Source organism: Amblyomma americanum, chromosome 6 (assembly GCF_052857255.1).
Source record: "Amblyomma americanum isolate KBUSLIRL-KWMA chromosome 6, ASM5285725v1, whole genome shotgun sequence".
Lineage (NCBI taxonomy): Eukaryota > Metazoa > Arthropoda > Arachnida > Ixodida > Ixodidae > Amblyomma > Amblyomma americanum.
The window spans coordinates 2,731,710-2,753,063 of NC_135502.1; the positions used below are offsets into that span (position 1 = coordinate 2,731,710).

General features: G+C 45.5%; 1 protein-coding gene across 1 annotated transcript in view; it reads right to left on the reverse strand.

The window, feature by feature from the left end:
• LOC144094448 (disintegrin and metalloproteinase domain-containing protein 10-like) overlaps window positions 1-18,471 on the reverse strand; it is a 33,496-nt gene extending 15,025 nt beyond the window's left edge. The window contains exons 1-6 of the mRNA XM_077628383.1: window positions 18,340-18,471; window positions 17,485-17,632; window positions 15,371-15,489; window positions 13,585-13,841; window positions 2,931-3,089; window positions 2,032-2,205 (exon numbers count right to left, since the gene is read on the reverse strand). Of these exons, the coding sequence (XP_077484509.1) occupies window positions 2,032-2,205; window positions 2,931-3,089; window positions 13,585-13,841; window positions 15,371-15,489; window positions 17,485-17,632; window positions 18,340-18,427 (945 nt within the window). The 5' untranslated portion in view covers window positions 18,428-18,471. The remainder of the gene's footprint in view (window positions 1-2,031; window positions 2,206-2,930; window positions 3,090-13,584; window positions 13,842-15,370; window positions 15,490-17,484; window positions 17,633-18,339) is intronic.
• Window positions 18,472-21,354: the final 2,883 nt, after the last annotated feature.

The following is a 21,354-nucleotide window of genomic DNA, read 5'->3' on the forward strand; positions in this document are numbered from 1 at the left end:
TTCTTTATCTCGCCAGTGTGTTGTTGCTGATCCTCTGATGTGCTTTCGAACGTTGCGTTTATCGACAGCCAGCATTTTATGTTCATATGTACTTTATATATTATGTCTGTGTGTACAGCATTTCATCAGGAGAAATCCCTGCAAATGTATTGAAGTTTTGCCTGCTCCAAACTAAAAATGGGAGTCGAGGCCTTGTCAGGCTCCATGCCTTTTGCCTCGTCTTCCACTTTCAACTGAAAGGAAATAAAATGGTTTGGATCTGAATCTGAACATGGGTAAATTGGCACTGACTATGAAAAAGTTGAAGACGCGCATAACTGGCTGCCGGGGTCAGTGGACACTTCGAGCGCGCCTTCAGTTACGCGGCGGTCGTGTCCACGTGCAAAAACAGTGCTTTCACACAAATTTTGTGCTTAGCAATGCTAACGCGCCAGCCACTTTTTTTAAAATATGGAGGAAACTCTACAGAACATGCCACGCAGGCCTGTGTAGCAAGAGCTAAGAACACTGTGCGCTGTTCCTCCTCGAATGTACGGAAAAAAGAGGGAAGAAAATATAGGTCAAACTGAATGTGTAAGGCTATGTTTCGGGGAAGCACTCTGAGCGGGGTGCGACTCGGCAAAATGTGCCTAGAGCGGTGGGGATGTAACCCAATTTCACTCAGGTCTGCGATTGCCATAGATAAAAAACTTAAATTATTAGCGACCCATTTTCCCGAATGTACTGTGCTTTGCATGAGGGCTCGAAAAGGAACCTTCAAAGCTACCCTCGAAGGAAGCAATGAATGTTCTAGGCAGGGAAAGAACGCATTAGCGGTCCCCATATGTTCGGGGAAAAATTTTAACATTTTCGAAGCTCCGCAACGTCGTGCTAAAAGGTTCAGATATTCCAGCGCCGTTACGGATTTGGCCATTGTACCCGTAATTTTGATGGATTCACTAGGAATTTCGTGGACTTACTGTTTCTGTGGAGCCTTTAGTGAGTTACCTCATCAAAACTGCTCATTCTTCAACTGCGGGTGTGTCGCCTCACATTCCGTTACCTTTGTTTTTTTTTTCTGATCGCCTGGCCATACACTTCTTCCAGGTTTCAACAATCAATCTACAGAGTTAATTGGGGTCGAGTAAATGGGCCGATGGGTGGCTCGAACATACTTGCTCACGGAAGTATAAAAGACAGTACTCATTCGGTATGAAATGACGCGAACGACACAGTGTTTGAGAGATCCACGGTTTGGTCGGCGTTACTTACACAGTAGGGGTCGCGCCGCTGTTCTTGCGCTCTTGTCAATCGCTGCGTTCCGCGAGATCGCTTGCGTTGTCCTTTAATGTGACAAAATGCATTCCCTAAATGGTGCTCAGTCCAGACGAGCGACAGGCATAAGCTGTTTCATCCCTCGCAAATCAATGCCCAAATGAAAGGTGCATGTGTGTATTGCGGGGAGGGGAAGGGGGCGAGTCGTGATGACAGCTGTGGAGAAACGCTTCCAATGCTGCTGCATTCGAGAAAAGTAAAAATAATCAAACTGAATGAATACGCAAAATTGTCGAGTGGCCAATGGTCTCGTGACGGTGTAAGCTTCGTTACACGACGCACCAGTTCGTAACAGATCATACTATAAAGAATTCCAGACATGAAAGGAAAGAGAGTTATTTCGAAGTACCTCGCACCTTTGGTGTGGTAGAGACATGACACCTGCCACAAACTCTGCAGAGCCAACTAGATGTATTCAAGCTTATCTTGCCTCCCCGCAGTGCATGATGGAAGAGCTTCACGGGGTCTGTGTCTGCGGTTGAGGCTGCACCTGTCACATTCGAGGCGCACACACACACGCTACTCGGTTTCTATAAGCAAAGTTTGGGCTGCAGCTGAACTGGTCACCACTCTCGTGGCTGAGCCGCCGCCCTGGTGGCTGCTTTCAAGGCTCACGTTACAAAATGGCCCTTCGAGAAACATGTGAATGCTCCGCGAGAGGGCAGCGTGGCCGCCGAGACTCCGCAAAAGCGTTGGCCGAGTGCTGCGTTCGCTCACTCTGAGGTTCTGGAGCTCGAAGCGCAAGCCAACGATGCCGTTGAAGTCAGTCTTTGAGTACATGAGGTTGATGGCTGTGATGTGTTGTCCCACCAAGGAGGCAATGCGCTCCCGGGCCGTCTTGTCGTCGGTTGCCGTTGCGTACGACTCATACAGCAAGTGATCCGCCACGATCTGAGCAAAGGCAACCAAAGCTGCAGGTCAGCTGCCGCTACACTTGATCGAGTTCCAAGTGTGCAATGCGTACGTCCGGTGCGGCGCTTTTGCCCCCCCCCCCCCTTTTTATAGCGGCAACCTGCTTGTGGCTCAGCCTCCCGAATACGTTTCAAGCGTCTCATTGTGCTGTGTCGATTCGTCACATAGGCTACACGGTCAGCAAGTGTACCTTAACTTCGAATGGTTTTTGTCTTTTTTCATGCTGAAACAACAGCATAATCGTACAGGAGTGGTAGTCACACTGCAATGCTACAGCAGTACGTAACACGACGCACAAACTTGGGTAACCTAAGCCTGCTAATATGAAACACACTTGTATGTAACGCGTTACAAGTAACTCATTACTTGCAATAAAATATTTTCTCGGAATTTGTAATTCACTAATTACTTTGTAAGGTGTAAAGTTCTCGGTAATCCATTTTTCCAGTAATATATTACTTGTAATCTGTTATATTTAAAAAGCGTGGAACCAATCTTGTAACTCCGAGAAGCGGAACTCTGTGGCAAGCACTAATGAAGCCGCGCGGGCGAAAATGTCCGCACACGCAAGCTCAAGTGGCATGCATTTGAGAGGACCATGCTTGGCGCTTCGCATTTGTCATTTCACCAGGACGCCGCAACGGCACGTGAGGTTTCATGAAGTTCGGCTTTGTCGCTTCAGAGACGCACGTGCACACACGCACTTGTAGGTGGCAGACCCGGCGGTTGGCCTCGCTGCTGCGGCGCTTCCCTTTGGGACGGCGACGTGGCCCGCGTGTCCACGACCCAGGCACATCGGCGATGTCGGGCGACCGCCGGACGCGGCGCGCAGCCCTTCTGCGTCGAGCAGCAGTGCGCCGACCCTGCATTGCCAAAGGGTTGGTCTGCACTGCGGCTGCCTTTTATTTTTTGACTCTTTGTCATTTTCTAAGGCGACGACAGTGTGCAGACAGCAGGTGGGAGTCAACGGCGAAGAGCGAACGCAGGGTGTGCTTTCGCCAGGAACAATCGCTAGGGGCCATGAAAGTACTGGGGTGCGCTTAACTATGCGGAGGTGCAGGAATGCGAAAGCATTTGTCTTACTGCTGCTAATTATCTTGCTCCGTGTTTGTTTTTTTATGCCTTTGCCGTTTCAAAGTCGTGTTTTCGCTACAACTTCGGTTCTCCCATATTCGTAGACGTAGGTCCCGTAGCTGGAGAGGCTACTACGTACACCAAAATACTAATTCAGTAATTCACCAAATCGGTTAAATAACCGATTAATATGTAAACTACGCCATTAAATGAACTAATTAATTAAGCCGGTAAATTAATCGCCTGATATTTAACTGTATTGGCGGTTTAATTTAATGAAACTGAATTTAACTTTTATTTAAATAGTTCAAAAATTAAGTAATCATCGATTCGATTAAATGACCGATTATTTTATGGAGCAATTAACAGGCTTGACTAATTACCTCGTCCCATCCATCTCACAGTTAATTAGTCGTTTCGGCGATTTAATTATTCAGTATAATAAGACAATTAACTAATCTATAAATGATTAGTGGATTAAATAACTCATTTGGCAAATATGTAATTATAAAATTCGATTAAAGTACTGACCAATTTGTAAAGTAATTCACTAACAGGCTAATTATGTGAATTAATTACCCAAGCGTTTAATCATTTTGGTGACTTGATTGAATGAAATAGAATTTAACTTTTTTTTGTTCAAAAAAGAACTATTCCTTCATTTGATTAAATTACCCATCAAGTGGTGAAGGAATGGACTTGTTAAACTGATTCTATACTTCGTGAAATTAACTATTTACCCACTTAATAATTTTGGTGGCTTAATTATTAACCTGAGCAAGCTTACTATATAATCATTTCATCACCTATTTTATTAATTACCTCTACAATGGATGACTGACAGTTCGTGCGGACACACTCTACCGACACGAGCAGAGCGTGTCCCCAGCCTCACAGGTGGCTTTGATGAGTTCCGTTCACTCCGACCGGCAGCATGGAGCCGCGGCACTTTCTGTGATTGATTAATGGTCTTAGAGCTTTTGTGCCCAAAAGGGAGCTCCGAAGGTTTTAACATGGGTTTCTTAGGGGCACCATAACCACTGAACGCACACTGCTCAAATTCGAATGCTTGCATGGCAATCGCAAATACGGGCTCGCCAGCCCGACGGTACAGCGTTGCACTGAGCCATGGCGCCGGGCGCGGTATTGTAGTTTGCCGGAAACCAAGAGGTAAAGATATGCAGGCCCACAGTCGTTACGTAACTACGCTGGTTCAGATCGCAGGAATGTATTCCAGGACCTCCACTCCAGATTTCTGCTGTTCCAATTTTGTTTGCACGCTGTGTAGTTAGTGCACTTTGTTAACTGTCCAGGTTCAAGCTGAGCGATATCCTCACACGTGCACACTGTGCGTGGTCCGTATAATGTAGCACATCCACGAATGCATAGGTTATCCGTGTTGTCCGGCTGAGCTTTGATGAGGAGGAGGAATGTGGAGGAGGAGAAGCAGCACTTTTACTGCAAAAAGTTTCACACCTTTAAAGGGAACATTATGGCATACCTGCGGAAGGATAAAAGGGGATTTGCAGCCGACTGTTCGCAGCTCACGCATTGTTGTTTCATTTTCATAGGCTCTGATAATTTCGAGAAGCAAGCGACCAAGCGACGACACGAAGATTGTGGCGCTCCAAGCTGATAGCTGGTCATCGGACCACCTGCCGAGCTGCCTCGTGGCTACAGCCTGATCGCCTTCCATCGCGCAGGCGATCTGCGCCCCCTACCCAGGCAGAAGCGGCTGACATCGCACGCAGCGTCCTCCACTCAGTCGCCTACAAAAGGGATCGTCCACAAGCACCGAACGGGATTTGCAGCCGACTGTTCGCAAGCTCACGCATTGTTGTTTCATTTTCATAGGCTCTGATAATTTCGAGAAGCAAGCGACCAAGCGACGACACGAAGATTGTGGCGCTCCAAGCTGATAGCTGGTCATCGGACCACCTGCCGAGCTGCCTCGTGGCTACAGCCTGATCGCCTTCCATCGCGCAGGCGATCTGCGCCCCTACCCAGGCAGAAGCGGCTGACATCGCACGCAGCGCCCTCCACTCAGTCGCCTACAAAAGGGATCGTCCACAAGCACCGAACGGGATTTGCAGCCGACTGTTCGCAGCTCACGCATTGTTGTTTCATTTTCATAGGTGAGTGGGTTGTGACAACAGCTTCTTCAACTTCGGTACTGTTTAGGCTGCAAATCCCGAGTGTCGTTTGATTCACCATGGGCATTGATCTGTGTACTTACCGTGCGCGGATAGGCCGCTTTGTAGCGCATGGCCATTTTGCCAGTGGTTGTTCGCCAATATGGCTTAGGCCTGCCTTGGCTACTAGTTGCTGGCGCATGGGTGGACGCTGTTCCTTGGTCTTGTTTTGTATTGCTCATTTGATACTCTGCGCTGGCGACGTAGAGACCAACCCAGGCCCGGATAAGGTGGACCAAGTTCTCGCGCTTCTTAAAGAGTTAACGTTGTCAAATGAAAAATTTCAGAAAGACGCTTCAAACAAACTAAAGGATATTCAAACGAGCGTCACTGACATCAAAAGGCGACTCAGTGGTGTCGAAGAGCGACTAAAAGCAGTTGATAACCTGTGTCATGACGTCACCACCGTTAACTCAGTCGTTCAGGAATCGCAAGAGCAGCTGAAGACCATAGAAACTAAACAGTTGGAGCAGGCCAATCTGGTTGTTGATGACCTAAATAACCGTATGCGCAGAAATAACCTAATATTTAAGGGAATCCCGGAAGAACCAAAAGAAACATGGGTTGACACTGAACGCATCATCAACCAGTTCGTGTTAACAAAGCTAGGCTTCAATGCAGGCGAAATATAGCGAGCCCACAGAATAGGTCGACCTAAAACAGGTCACATCCGACCAATTGTCGTGAAATTTCTGAATTTTAAAGACAAGAGCATCATTTTAAGAAATGCTTCCAAATTGAAGGACCTGCAGAAGCCACGCGTGTGGATTGAAGAAGATTTCTCGGCTCGTATACAGCTCATCAGGAAAAAACTCAGAGATTTCGCTCGCGAAGCACGTAAGCCTAACGAAAAATATACTGTGGTCTACGATAAACTCCTTCTTGGAAGCAAATGTTACACCCTTGATTCATCACAAAACAAAGTAACCTGTCTTTCAACGCGCAATGAAGCCGAAGTATGTCGCCTGAGTGCGCAACCTACTGTTGGCGCACGAGGGGACGAAACAAACCAGAATGATTGACACAGTCATGCTAATCAAGGTGATTCCTTGTCACTCCTGTTGTGCAACTTTCGAAGCATGTTTCACAAACAAGACCAGCTATGTGCATTTATTGAGGCTTGTTCTGTAGATATTGTTCTTGGGACAGAAACTTGGCTTACACCCGATATTGGGGACAACGAGCTGTCGCTCTCTAGAAATTTTACTATATTTAGAAATGATAGGGTGGGCGCACGGGGAGGCGGTGTTGTAGTTGCCGTGCAATCTAGTCTATGTGCTCGCGTTGTTGACACACAGTCAAATATTGAAATTTTGTGGATTTCACTTCAGGTCTGTCCCTCTGTGACTTGCGCAGTCGGAGTCTGTTACCGTCCGCCTGATGCTACTTCTGAATTCATCGAGAGTCTTAATCATTCCCTAACTTTAATCCAAGACAAGTATCCAACTTCACCTATAATACTTGCTGGCGATTTTAACTACCCCACAATAAATTGGCAGAGGTGTACGCCCCTAGGTTGCGCAAAGAAGAGCGAATGCAAGGAATTTCTCGATGTTCTTTGTTCATTTGATCTGCATCAAATAGTTTGCAAACCAACACGTGGAAAAGCTATTCTAGATCTAGTCCTCACAACCAATCCGGAAAATATGCTTGTTCACGTCCTTGAATGTATTAGCGACCACAACGTAGTACACTGTGAATACCAATTACAAAGTAGTAAACCAGAAAAGGCAACGAAATCAATTTACGATTACTCCCGTGCAAATATCGACGCGATTCTTACAGAGCTGTCATATTTTTCTGTGTGGTTCTTGGAAACCATGGCTTATCGCAATACAAATGATAACTGGCTCGCTATCCGAAGGAAGCTTATTGAACTGAAACAAAAGCACGTTCCCAAAATTAGAATAACGTCATCAACACAGAGCACATGGTTCACGTCCCAAGTGAAGAGAGCAATAAATAAAAAGAAACGCCTTTACTCTAAAGCTAAGTTGTCCCACTCAGATGGTGATTGGCAGCGATACCAAGAACAATCAAATAAATGTAAAGCTGAAATTGAAGCATCTAAAGACAAGTTTTTTAACGGTGACATCGTCAGCATGATAATGAACAATCCGAAAAAGTTTTGGAAAGTAATTAACCCTAAACACTCTTCTCAATCCACTATTCCAATCGTTAATAACGGTGTGCTACTCTCACCATCTGAAGCTGCGACTGAATTAAACTTGTTTTTCAGCTCTGTATTCACAAACGAAAATCCAATTCCACCTGACCTTACGTTTCCTTCAATTGACTCATCTATGAATGATCTCATAATTACACCAGAGGGAATAGAATCGGCCATCGATCGACTTTCTAATAACTCAGCGCCAGGTCCAGACGGCATCTGCACAAAGATGCTTAAAATGACTAAACCTATATTATCTCCCGTATTAGCCACCCTTTTCCAGCAATCAATAGATACAGGAATCGTACCAGATGACTGGAAGGTCGGTCGTATCACTCCCATTTACAAATCAGGTGACCGTTCAGTGCCCTCAAACTATAGACCTATATCCTTAACTAGTATTCCATGTAAATTACTTGAGCATATCATATCTTCCGCAGTTATGAAATATTTATCTGAACATAACTTCTTTTCTAACAATCAACATGGATTTCAGAAAGGACGCTCTTGTGAAACACAGCTTTTTGAACTTATAACTGATCTTCATCAAGCTGTTCACGATTCCATAATAATCGATGCCATATTTATTGACTTCAAGAAAGCATTCGATAAAGTTCCCCATTCTCGCTTAATGACGAAACTTAGCCGGCTTAACATACATGAAAAAATTGTTAATTGGATCTCAAGTTTTTTAACCGATCGCTACCAATTTGTTTCCGTAAATGATCACTTTTCCGCTTTAGCACAAGTTAAATCTGGCGTTCCCCAGGGATCCGTACTTGGCCCAATCTTATTCTTAATTTACATTAATGACATCAGTAACAACCTGACCTCAACAGTTCGATTGTTTGCAGATGACTGCGTGCTTTACAGACAAATTATTACCTCTGAAGACGCTAATATTTTACAGGCCGACCTAAACAAAATTTCACTTTGGTGCGAGCAATGGCAAATGGAAATTAATGTTTCTAAAACAAAAACTATGACATTTACCAGAGCCAGTAACGTTCACTTAAGTTCATATTTTATGAACAGCATATGCATAGAGAATGTGTATACATTAAAATATTTGGGAGTCCATTTAACTTCTAACCTTACATGGAATGATCACATTGATGAAATAATTTCGAAAGCAAATAAAACACTTGGTTTCATTAGGCGAAATTTATATTTAGCAAATCAGTCAACTAAATTATTAGCTTACACAGCTCTAGTTCGCTCAAAGATTGAATACGCTTCCATAATATGGAATCCAAATCAGACTTACCTAATAAACAAGCTGGAATCTTTACAAAATAAAGCAGCACGCTTCATCACTAAAACATACTCTAGAACATCCAGCATCACGGCTATCAAAAAGTCCCTCCAATTACCGTCTCTAGAAACACGACGACTGTTAGCACTACTTTCCCACTTCCACAGATTGTATCATGCCCCGTCATCCTTTACAGCATCCCATATCAAACCCCCACAAAAAATTTTCCCCCGCCTCGACCATCCCTTCAAAGTGCGTCCCATGTTTGCGCGTACGAATCTCCTGCGACAATCACCGCTCTTTCTAGCTATTCATCACTGGAATAAGCTGCCAAAAGAAATTGCTTCTATACGTGATCATGACTCATTTGTAAGGAATTTGAAACGCAGTTTTACGCATGTTGGGTAAAAGCAGAATTTTATGCCGCATTGTAAGTGTATCTACATGCTTTGTACGGAGTGTTGTTGTTGTTCTTTTTTTTTGTATGCATGTATGCAATTCTCTCTCCTTTTTTTCTTTTTATATTTCTTGTTGTATTCGGTGATCCTTACCGCGATGTTCTATATTGCCTTGCCCCCCCCCCCCCCTTAATTGTGTTTGAAATATCCTGTTGTTAACCCCCCCTATGTAATGCCCATAAGGGCCTTTAGGGTATCTGAATAAATAAAAAAACCCTTGCATCTGACAACACAGGAGCTTCTATTAGCCATGACCCGTCCTGCATCGCAGAGTTTTATGATCATGCGAGGGCGGGTATATGTGACTCAAATAACCGTCAGGGTGCAAGGGTGTCCCTTTAAAAAAATGTAAAGCTGGCCTTACCGTAGTGTTGCATGCCCGACTGAATGGCAAACGGAAAATTATATTCGGAATATACAGCCCTAACCCGTGTGTTCTATGGAACTAAATATGTTAGTGTAGCTCCTCTGACAACAACGCATGCACGTATGAAGCAGATACACGCATGTTCAGCACTTTATCCACGTTTTAATGATGGCCATCGAGGCCATTAATAGCGCGACATGCCACATGGCGGAGGCAACTTAACTATGAAAACATGTACTAACACTCTGCCGATGCCGATGGTTTGCGCTCTTGATGATTGCACATTTAGGTGGGCGTGAAGAACATTGCAGTCGAGAACATGCATGCGACGGACAGAAAAATATTGGTCCATTTACAGCTGAAAGAACAAACAAACATGGTGCTCCTTCATTTTGTTGCAAATGCCAGTAAAGAATGTATGCAGGTTTTCTTCGCACCTTGTCATAATTACGCCCTCCTGCACTGATTCCAGTTCAAAATAACGCAGATAAGAGCAACTGCACTGTTGCACTCTATAACCAAAGCGATGGATTGATGTCAAGCGGCAATATATTTAAGCGCAGTAAATCATATGCTGACTGACAGACCGAGCAATCTTCTAAGCACACAACATTGTTTTAAGCACCAAATGAAGGGCTAGAAACACGGGCAAAAACCAGCTATTTTTTGAAGCAACCATACTATTCCAACCGACAGAAAGAAAAAATGCAAAAGGGGGAAACACCAAAATTTATTTTCGTCGGCGCAGCTCCTCAAAACTGAAAAAGTAGCCGCAGGTATCTGTTCAGTGGTTCAACAGACTAAGAAAGTAAATGGTTTGGTATGTGCTGTTTGAAACTTTGATGTCCCAAAGGTACACATGAGACGCCGTAGGTGGCCTCTGTGTTGATTTCGTCCACCCGACGCTATTTAACGGGCGTTGAGATCGCACATCACACGTGTGTTTTATGCATTCAGTGCATGTAGTTCCCGTTCTCGCCAAACTCACGAAAACCACCGAAGCATCGCACACCAACTATAGAACCTGAAGGAACCTGCTGAAGGCATCGAGCGGAAGAACGCCGTGCGGGCCAAGTGACGGCGCCAAGGGGAGGCGGGGGTTTTCCGGGCTGTGCACTGCGTTCGGATCCTGATGCATTGGGCCACCTCATCAATTCGGGCCCCTTCTTCCGTATGTGTCATAGCATCATCTTGCTCGTTTATTCAATATTATGAAGAGCAATGCCAAGAGGAGGCATCGTGCCTAACCATCATAAAGCAGCACCCCCTCTTTATGGTGCCACGATGCAGCTCTTTTACAAAGGGACGCTGTGTCAGGCACAGAATGCTTAGATTTTTTTACAAAGAGCTTATGCGAGGCTAGCACCAAAATCGTTAACGTGCACAGCGGTGTTCAACACTGCTTAGTGCACTCTGCATAAGCCACACTTCAGCCCTTTCTTTATCTTCTTGAATTCATGGGCAATCAGCGGCATACCTTCTGAAGAGCGCTGCATTTATGCTGCATTGCATGTGAAAAATTACGGGACGATTAGGCATTTGATGCAACAATTATGGGGAAAGCAGCTGAATTTACCATTGATGATTAATTAGATGCATTAACTCTAATGAATGTTTTTACTCTAAGCTGAGACTACACACACACGACCGAAATTATTGCCGCGGTGGGAGGAGTAACGTTAGGATTGCTTACGCCGTAAAAGGCGCTAAATTTACCTGGTGACCCACATTAGTAAAGAGAGACTACATGCATCACCACGCAGAAATTTTAATGCATAGTGTGTTCACAATTTAGCTTCACAGATTTCTAAAGCTATCTATGCACTGAATGGCTTGTGGAATCCACCTCTGCACATGATTCATGCGACAAGGGCCCCGCCGCGGTGGCTCAGTGGTTAGGGCGCTCGACTACTGATCCGGAGTTCCCGGGTTCGAACCCGACCGCGGCGGGTGCGTTTTTATGGAGGAAAAACGTTAAGGCGGCCGTGTGCTGTGCGATGTCAGTGCACGTTAAAGATCCCCAGGTGGTCGAAATTATTCGGAGCCCTCCACTACGGCACCTCGTTCTTCCTTTCTTCTTTCACTCCCTTCCTTATCCCTTCCCTTACGGCGCGGTTCATGTGTCCAACGATATATAAGACAGATACTGCGCCATTTCCTTTCCCCGAAAACCATTTTAAAAATTTTTTAAAAAATGCGACAAGGGGGAGACAAAGTGAGATGATATTTGTCACTGTCACTTACCTAACTAAAAGCAATTAATTAACGTTTTAATGACTCCAGTAAACGGATATGTTTATATTCGAAACTAAGAAGCAGTATTATCCTACTCAATTCCGTGCATTTCGAGATATTCGCGTCTGCATTTTCAACTTCATCCGTCTAATTGTGCATGCAAAGGACCGGCGTCACGCAGTTTCGTCTCCCAACGGCGCCGAGCGTCTGGTGTAACTGGTGTACCGTTCACTTTCGGCTATCGAAATAGAAACAACGACGAACACAGGAGCTCCGGCGCACTAGGGAGGAGTTCCGCGTGTACTGCCGCCGCCTTGCATGCGTAATTACGCGACGTATAATGTTTCCCCAATGTTTCCACTTACAAGTGGAAACACTGGGGGCGAACATCTCGGAACACGCGTGTTCTTGAAGAATTCTACCAAATAGAGCAGTTTAGAAATGGGACCGCCTCTGCGTCTGGGATATAAAGAGGCATATATATATATATATATATATATATATATATATATATATATATATATATATATATATATATATATATATATATATATATATATATATATATGCTTATTAGGCTTTGTGTAGAGATGCGTTTTGCTTTGGTAATAAATTTTTTTCCAGATTTCTTACTGCTGATGGTTGCACTTTCATAACTATTTTACGTAGGTGCACCCAGCCTATCCACTGTTATGAAGAGCTCCGGTATTGCAGGTATAATACTTTACGTAGGCATCACAATCGGTAAATGTCAAGCATGCTGAAGAGTGTAGTAATAGCGGGACGAAATGCTGAACCCGTTGCATGCATTTTTCCTGAAAGGTGTAGAGGTGTTATCATCAGCCTGACTACGCCCACTGCAGGACAACGGCGTCTCCCATATCTCCCCAACTGACACTGTCCTGCACCAGCTGCTGCCACCCCATCCCCGCAAACTTCTTAGAAACGCTAAAATGCCATTAGCTCGGCAGTAATGGCATGTGATGCACCAGAAAACATTTATGTGATATATTTTCATTTTCGGGCTTCCTTTTTCGCAAAACATCCAGCGTGAAAGATGCATGAAAGCACAAGATATCCTTCTGGGCCTGGTGCGAATGACCAAGACTTGAAAATGCCTGTAAAGGGGTTTTCTTTTTTACAGTGTTCACATTTACCTACGGCACGATTCAAAAGACAGAGCATCAAATGTGCCTGCGTGGATGCTCTGGGGCATAGCTTTGTGCTGTAGTCAATGACTCTAGGTGATGTGTAGGGCTAGATGTCAGCAGTGAAACCATCATTTGTTCGATGTTTAACTTTGGCTTTCTGAAAAAAAAAACATGATAATGGGAATGGCGGTATATGCAGTTTAAAGTCCCTAAGCTGCTCATCGGCTATGGGAGGCCGTAGAGGTGTGCCCCGAACGTCCTTAAACACCTTGGACTCCTAAGAAGGAGAATCGAGATCCGCCAGTAAATGTACAATATTGCAGATAAAGATTTGGCGATTCATATCGACGGTAACTCCCCCTTATTGGGCTTGCATAAAAATAGTTTCTGTCATGATGCAGCTTATCGAACGGTGCCAGATCTATACCGACTAATGCTTATGAGGAAGGTGCTCACCGAACGAGCACGCAGCTCGATGCCCTGGGCTGCCAAGTGCGCCTGCAGCTTGTCCAAACCGCAGCCACCGTGTGCCTCCAGCTGAGGCGGCAGGCGAACATCTTCCCCCGCGTAGAAGACCGTGTGGCCTGGCTTCGACAGCCGCCCCGAGTACTTCCAGGACGGCTCCGCGTAGAACACGCGTCCGTCGCCCGTGCTGATGCGTCCTTCGAAGACGCCGTCCACCACAGATCCGTACACGAGGCTGCCAGGATCACCTGGAAGCGATGCGCATGCAACGCCCTGTCGTTCAGAGTTGTGCACGAGGTGATCGCACTGGCTCATGGATGGATGCACGTGGGCTTTCTACCCTAGGCATGCAATGCTAGAAAGACAGAGAGATAAAAAAATTGGCGGTGGTTTAGCTCTTGTTAAACCTGGAGTGATGCGATAGCTACAGCTGGCCGAGTGGAACTTGCTTAGTCGAATGGCAAAGCCAGTCTTTCGCCGCTCGGTTTCGCTGGGCGTTCCTCCTTCATCTCCTTCCCACTTCACACGGCGCATGCGCACAGCTGTGGCAGCTCGGTTTCGCCGGCGCGCCGCGCCGCCGGCGGCATCAGCTGCTTTGCAACACGTGGCTGGTCACGTGATCAACGACGTGACCACATGGCGGTGGCGGAGCTGCCACCTTCACGTGCCACCGCCACGCTGAAGGCCCGAAATGCTACCGTAATGCAGCTATCGCTGCAAAATCACACGCTGAATCTGCCGCTATTGCCATTCCTTTCCGAGCATGTCGTGTAGGGGGTACGATATATTTTGGCAATTACACAATACTGTACAGTGAATTAGAGGCAAAGGAAAGCCTTAACTGGATTTCGTCAGATAATGGCAGGAAGGCACTAAGGTTGAAGTTTTCTTAGAAAATTTTTCATTCCCGAACAGGACTACAAGACAACTATATCCTTCCTCCCGATTATGCTCCCTCACAACGGGACCATCTCAGTAAGATTCGAGAAACTGGGTGCCAAACAGAGAGACATAAAAGGTCGTTATTCCGCCGCACAGTTTCTGAATGGAGCCGTTTACAGTGCCATATCACCACCACTATGGGCAAGGACAACTTTTTCTCATTATTGCTGCAATGTATCAGTTCAATGCAGCAGTGCTATTTATCTTTGTGAAAATGATCTGTACTAGCTAGGCCTTGCGACGTAAGCTTCATTACTTCTTCTTTGAGTCTGTAATTATAACTCTTTTGCGATTCGTTGTTGAAGAGTATAATATAGTTTAAAAAAAAAAAGTGACCTCTCGTTTTCAGTCTTCTTGAATGCACACACAAATCTTCACCTGAAACGTTTTTTGCAATATCCCCCCCCCCCGCCCTCCTCCATTGTAATGCCGTGCAAAAATTGGCGCTGTGGTGATTGTGATAAATGAATAAATGAAATAAATTAAAAGTGCCAGATTATGATAGGGAGTTAATAAAATGTGTTCCAGTTACTTTGCTGTTTAAGCGACGCGATTGTCTTGAGACTAAGTGTGCATGCTTTGAGGAAGCTGGTGTGGAGTGGGAGTTTCTCTGATTTTGCTTGAGGTCTCTCTCACATCGCGGGTGTATTCGATGGACGGCCATTGAAATGTGGCCAGGAAGGGCGTACGCGCGATGTGTTCGAACGAGAGCGAAAGTTTTCTAAGGCCAGTGCAACTCCGTCGGTCCGAATTGTCGATTTCGATTGACGCGGTAAGGAAAGGAATTCACGAGGCGTATTGGAGCAGAAGCATCAAAGTGATCGGCTGAGCCCACCTTCAATATGACCTGAGTAAATGTGCGAGATGTCGACGTCGACGGGCCCCTGTGAAGTCTTCACGACGAAGTTGTCGGAAAAAGCAGACATGTCTCTCCGGAGTACGAGGTGGAAGTCTCTGGAAATGAGGACAAACAAAAAAAAAACGAGCGCCTCATTGCAGCTATTTTTATGTCGACGTCGGGAATACCAAAACCAAAACATATTTACGTCTGTTATTTTGTGAATCCATTTCGTTATGTTAGTTTCAACATATCAGCTTTCAAGCACATATAGTTTTGCCTCACACTCAGTGTCACACAAGGGCGATCTGAGTGACTGCCTACGGAAGCCCAGGCAACGGTGTGGCACGTCACGTGTACGGGGCCACCTCTGGTTTGTACTGAGCGTGTAACGGAGTCATTTTGCGAGGAAGCGAAAGAATGGCCAGGTATTTTCGCTGACCCACTTCTCACCAGCCTCACGATTGTATGCTACCTCCTGATTTTGACGCTGAATATTTAACCGCGTATTCCTCCTGTGAGCACATCCTTGCAGACTAGATGGTGCATAGTTCTGCTTCACTGTTAGCACAGTTCTGCATTTTGCAACGAGTTTAACGTTCGCGTCATTGGACAATAGAGTTTGGTGCACGAGGAGGGTTTTTTACACGATCTGGAAATCACAATTCTGGCCTTGAGTTTCGTTTCGGCGGCATAAAAAACGACCTTGTTACGACCAGTGATTTATAAAAAAAAGCGGGATGTCTTTAGAATTTTCGCCAGCTTTGCAGAGCTTCCGCGGAAAGTTTTTGGCTTATTTTACAAAAACTACTGAGACGTCGCCTTGCTATCGTGTCCGTGTCTACTATACGGATGGCTGGCATTCCTCCGACACACAAAATTAGCATTAGCTGAGAACGTATGGCTCAAAAGAGCGTAGTTTTGCTGCGCGCGCTTTACCAATGTGCACGTCGATTACTTGCACGTGGCGCCCATGAATTCTGCAGGCCTTACTCCGGCAGGTGAACCTACAATTAGCTGAGCCAATATGGGAGCGGACTCGGCGTACGTAACAAATGACAGCAGGCTGTAAAGTGTCTAGAATTCGGACAGAAGACAATCTAGTTCAAGAAGTGCGCTTTACCAGTTTCCAGAATTATGTACATTTCCCTTCAGTGGCTTCCAAGAACTGGAAGCTATGGGAATTCACATCCACGAGGCTGTTTCTAAGATAACTGCCTATAATCCTCAGTTTTGTCCTGGCATCGGACATTACACTTTCCAACCAGTACTTAGCTTGTGTACAAGAAATACCTTGTGCCATGGTGCTCTTTGGCCACAGATGCTCTTGCGCCATAAAAAAATTCATCATCATCATATTTGGATTCAGCAGAAACCTGCGCACAGCGGGCACTGGACTCATGCACTCGAAGCAGTCGAAGCACTCGAAGAAAAGGCATGCAGACAGCAGGTTTAGGAAGGAGATGTGCAGAGAGCACTCCTAGCACTTAAATATTTCTGACGTGTTTTTTAACCGCGGGATAACTGAGAGAAGGCGCCGAAGGAGAGGTTTAGGTTAGATACTCTTAAAAACAAAATCAGCACCGACGCTCTTGGCATTCAACCTATATTTTTTTGTCCCTTGCTTCAGCTAAAGCGGGCTTACACTTAGAATGCTTGATGATCAGTAAATAAATCTGTTGAAGCTACTACCACAGAGACCATTACCACTTTTGGTTCTGTTGCCATTGATGAGTTGCACAGGGTAATAAGATCGGTTACGTGCTCTACGGTACCTCTAATGAATCCAGGACACCTTAATTTTCTAAGACATTTTCCAAGAGAAGGCAAGCGTAGCAGGGGTGGCCGAAAGTTAGGTGGGCGAATGAGATTAAGACGTCTGCGGGGATGCAGTGGCTGCAGCTGGCAAAGAACAGGGTTAATTGGCGAGACATGGGAGACGCCTTTGCCCTGCAATGGGCGTAGTCAGGCTGATGACATCTGGGCATATATGGCTTAAACTCGAGTTTCAGGCCCTTCACGTCTATAAAAACTCATAAAAAGATGTGTTTGGCGTATTATAACCTAAAGAAGGCGCTGCGTCCACAAACCCCAACAGGTGCTACCGCTACCTCGCCAGGGCCTTGAAACGGACGTGGGTGGTGTCGGCCGAGTACTCAGTGGAGCGCTTGCGTCGGTGCACGCTTGTGTTGAGCTCCAGCTGACCCGCCGAGTACGACAGCACCTCGTAGTGGCCGAGAAACGGGCTCAACTCCTTCTCTGTGTTTAATCGAGGGTAAATAACATGAGAGCACCAGCAATGCCGAAGGATAGCTCAGCGCTGGGCGGGCGAGCTACAAGGCCACCAGATAGGCTATGATGAATCAAGAAGGCGCTCCGTGCGGATTCACCGGTGGCCGCTGGCGTCTCCTCTAAGTTGAGCCAACAGTTCAGGGCCGTTGAGGCTGGTGGCATACGTTCACACCTGAGCATTCGACGTCACCAGCTAGCGAAATACGCGGCTTGATACCTGGAGGCGAACGCAATCGATATGGAACAGATTTCTGCCGTCGCAAGAGCTGGTCACTACCCAATGAAAAAGCAAGATGGTCATCGCGCTTTGTTACGTTAAGGCAAAACTATGTATGTAGTACGTTGCGTTGGGCGTGGCTTTGTGTCATCCCCAAACTGAGTCATGATAGTCATGACCGCTTGAGGCCAGGGTTGATATCTCAGTGTCGACCGGCAGAAATATTTAATGCTCAATGCGCTCCCTGCCCGAAAGCAATAAGCGATAATCAAGCCTGCTATCAGCAGTGAACCAAGCAGCTGCTTCAGAGCAGCTTTTCTAGTTGGTCACTACCTTACACTACGTCTCTGAAGTAACATGAGAAGGCCAAGTCAACGTACCAGCATATTACACTAGCAGCAGGGCTCTATAGTTACGACCGCGTTAGCAGACACCGCTGCTGACCATTAATGCTCACCTGCTTTACATTTTGCGCCGAAGAGCAGCAGAACAGCGATCGCGGTCGTGACGACGCGCTTGTTGTATTTTGCAGGTGCTCCTTCCATCTTGTCTTGAGGTCGTCCCCGATCAGGTCTTCGACGGCCTTCGTATTCTTCTTCCTCTTCTTCACCTAAATAAATATGGCACATACCCACTCGGGGGGATTGGTGAAGGTATACACTAGAGAATGCCAATTAAGTATCTGCGCGGGGAAAAAAATACGTGAACAGACTGAATAAAAATAAAAATTGAAACTTCAAATGATATAAAGAACTATGAATTACCAGGAAAAGAATCAAGTATTCTTCATTCTTTATTCAATAATTACCCCGCTTTGCCGAAAGGCGTTACAGCAGGGGGGGTTACAAATTTGCAAAAAATACATCTTCATGAAGAGAGCATACTTGCACTTCCGATAACTGATTCCACTGTTGCACAGCCTTGACAAGAAATGAATTGGCAAGCAAGTTTCCTGGCATGGCACTTTCGAATTTTGTAAGAATGATCATGTCGTTTTGAAACGTAAAAGGGCTGTTTAAAATAAATTTCCCGATTTATGCCGGTTCTGTTGTGAAATATTGAGTAGAATAACTGTAGCCTTAACTTCCTTCTACGAGAAGCAAGGGATTCCCATTGCAAATAACCTTTCATTTCCGTACAACTATCTCTTCACCCGTACCTTCCTAAGACAAACCTTGCTGCCCTGTTGTGGATCCTCCCCAGCTTGTCAATCAAGGATTGCTGTGCAGGGTCCCATACAACACAGGCATATTCCATGATATGTCGCACACACAACATGAAAGCCGTTTTCTGGACGTTTTGTTGCGAACACTTTAAATTACGTTGAAATTCAGCGCCATTTTTGGACATGCAACAAAATTTTGTATTCAGCTAACAAGGTAATCGATCAGTTGCACTTATACATTCATGAAGGTAGCCGGAAACACTGCTTAACGGGAATCCCTTGGCGCTCGCACCAAAGGAGAGAATAACTGGAAGAGACAGGGAGTCCTAACCTCGAAAGAGGGACCTACAAGTACAGCTTTCTCGGAACTGCGAACCGCCGGCAAGAGAGGAGAAAATGATCTATTGTTTCAACTTGCCCACATGAGACACAAATATTTGTGGCAGCGAACCCGTAGCTGCATAAGTACAAATTTAAGTGAGGGATTCTGCATCGCACAAGCGTCATTGACCCCTCACAAAGCCTTGATTTACAGCACCGGATATTCCATGGGTACTTTAAGTGGGGAAAATCCACGCTATTGAGCAACGGATCACTCAAGCTGACTAAAATATGTTGGAACCGCTGGAAACGTGAAGTTTCCAACACAATGAGAGGAGGAACGGGATAGATTACGGGAGAGTTCGAGAATTATAAAAGAGTTAGCAAATCAACCTACCAGTTGCAATTATGTTCTCATGGAGAATCCCACAAACTGAGCAAAATGCAAATCCTTTAGCGCTCGCACCGAACGATAGTAACACTTGCAGAGGTAAATGGGGCCCTAACCTGGAGAGAGGGACCTCCAGGTAAATCTTTCCTTGAAGGGCGGACTTTGGACAGTACAGGAGAAAATGGTCTACAGATTCTACTTCCCCGATGCGTCACAGGATTGTCGGTGTCGACCCACGCCTGCATAGATTTAAATTTAAGCTGGGAATCCTGCACCGCAACGGCGTCATTGATAACTCACACAGCCTGGTTTTACACGAACGGATATTCCAATTATATGCTAAGTGCTGATAATCAGTGGTATTTAGTAGGGGATCACGTAACCTGACTGATATGTGTGAGAACCGCTGAAAGCTGGAAATCGCCAGGAGGATACAATTTGAGACGGGATATGTCACTGACCCGTCAAGAGCAGACCTTGCTAAGTAATCAGCCACCTTATTTGAATGAATACCTTTATGGCCAGGGACCCAGACAAAACAGACTTCCTTCAAAGTGCATGGGACAAAAAATCGCAGGAAACGGCTCAAAAAACCTTTTTGTGAAGTTTCAAGGGAGACTAGAACTGACAAACAATCAGCGAGGATAATAACGTGAGACACATGACATGGAATTTTGTACAGGGCCATTCCAAGAGCCAAAAATTCCGCAAAGAATACAGGAATATAATCTGGGATGCGGACAGAACAGCTCCATACCTAACCTTGCGAAAACATGCCAACAGCGGCTCTTTGGCAGCTGACGGAGGCATCGGTAGAAAGCATTGCATGATCGGGGTATTTCTCTATGTGATCAGAGAGAAGGCCGTTTAAAATGTTTGCGGGCATCTGTTTTGCATGAGATGGGAAGATGTGGTCAAAATGGAATTCCACTGGTGCCGGCGTGTCATCAACCCACTGCAAGTAACTGAGATACACACCAATCGGTGTTAAAAGGTTCTGCGTTAACATAATTTGTGGCATTTGATACCGTGGCCAATAATGAGAGAAGAATAAGGCCGACTGAGACACAAAAATGGGAGTGCTTGACATCAGTCACCGGATCCAACGACATGAGGAAAGTTCGCACCGTGAGTACTTGACAGCGGGAATTTAGATCAGGGGTACGAGCTTCCAGATAAAGCAGGTCGTTTGAAACTGATTTTGGGAGACCAAGGCAGAGACGTAGAGCACACCTTTTCAGCAAGATTAAGCGTTGAATCTTGTAGCTTGCGCTACCAGAAAACAGAATGCAACCAAATTCAAGTATAGGTTATAGGCTTTGTATAGTAACAATAATATGTCGCGGCGCATCCAAAACTTTTTATTGGCTTTTCTTGTCAGCCGGTCTAGAGCTCGTTCTCCTTTAAACACATTGTTCTTTATACGAAGGCTCCAAACTAATGCTGAGTGATAAGTAACACCTAGATATTGAACAGATTCAACTTGTGGAATCTTGTTAGAGTGATGGACTAATGAAATTGGCAAAGGCGTGTCTGGAGGAAATACCAAAACGCCGCCTTTGCCAACATCCAGGGATAAATTAATACCGTGCAAC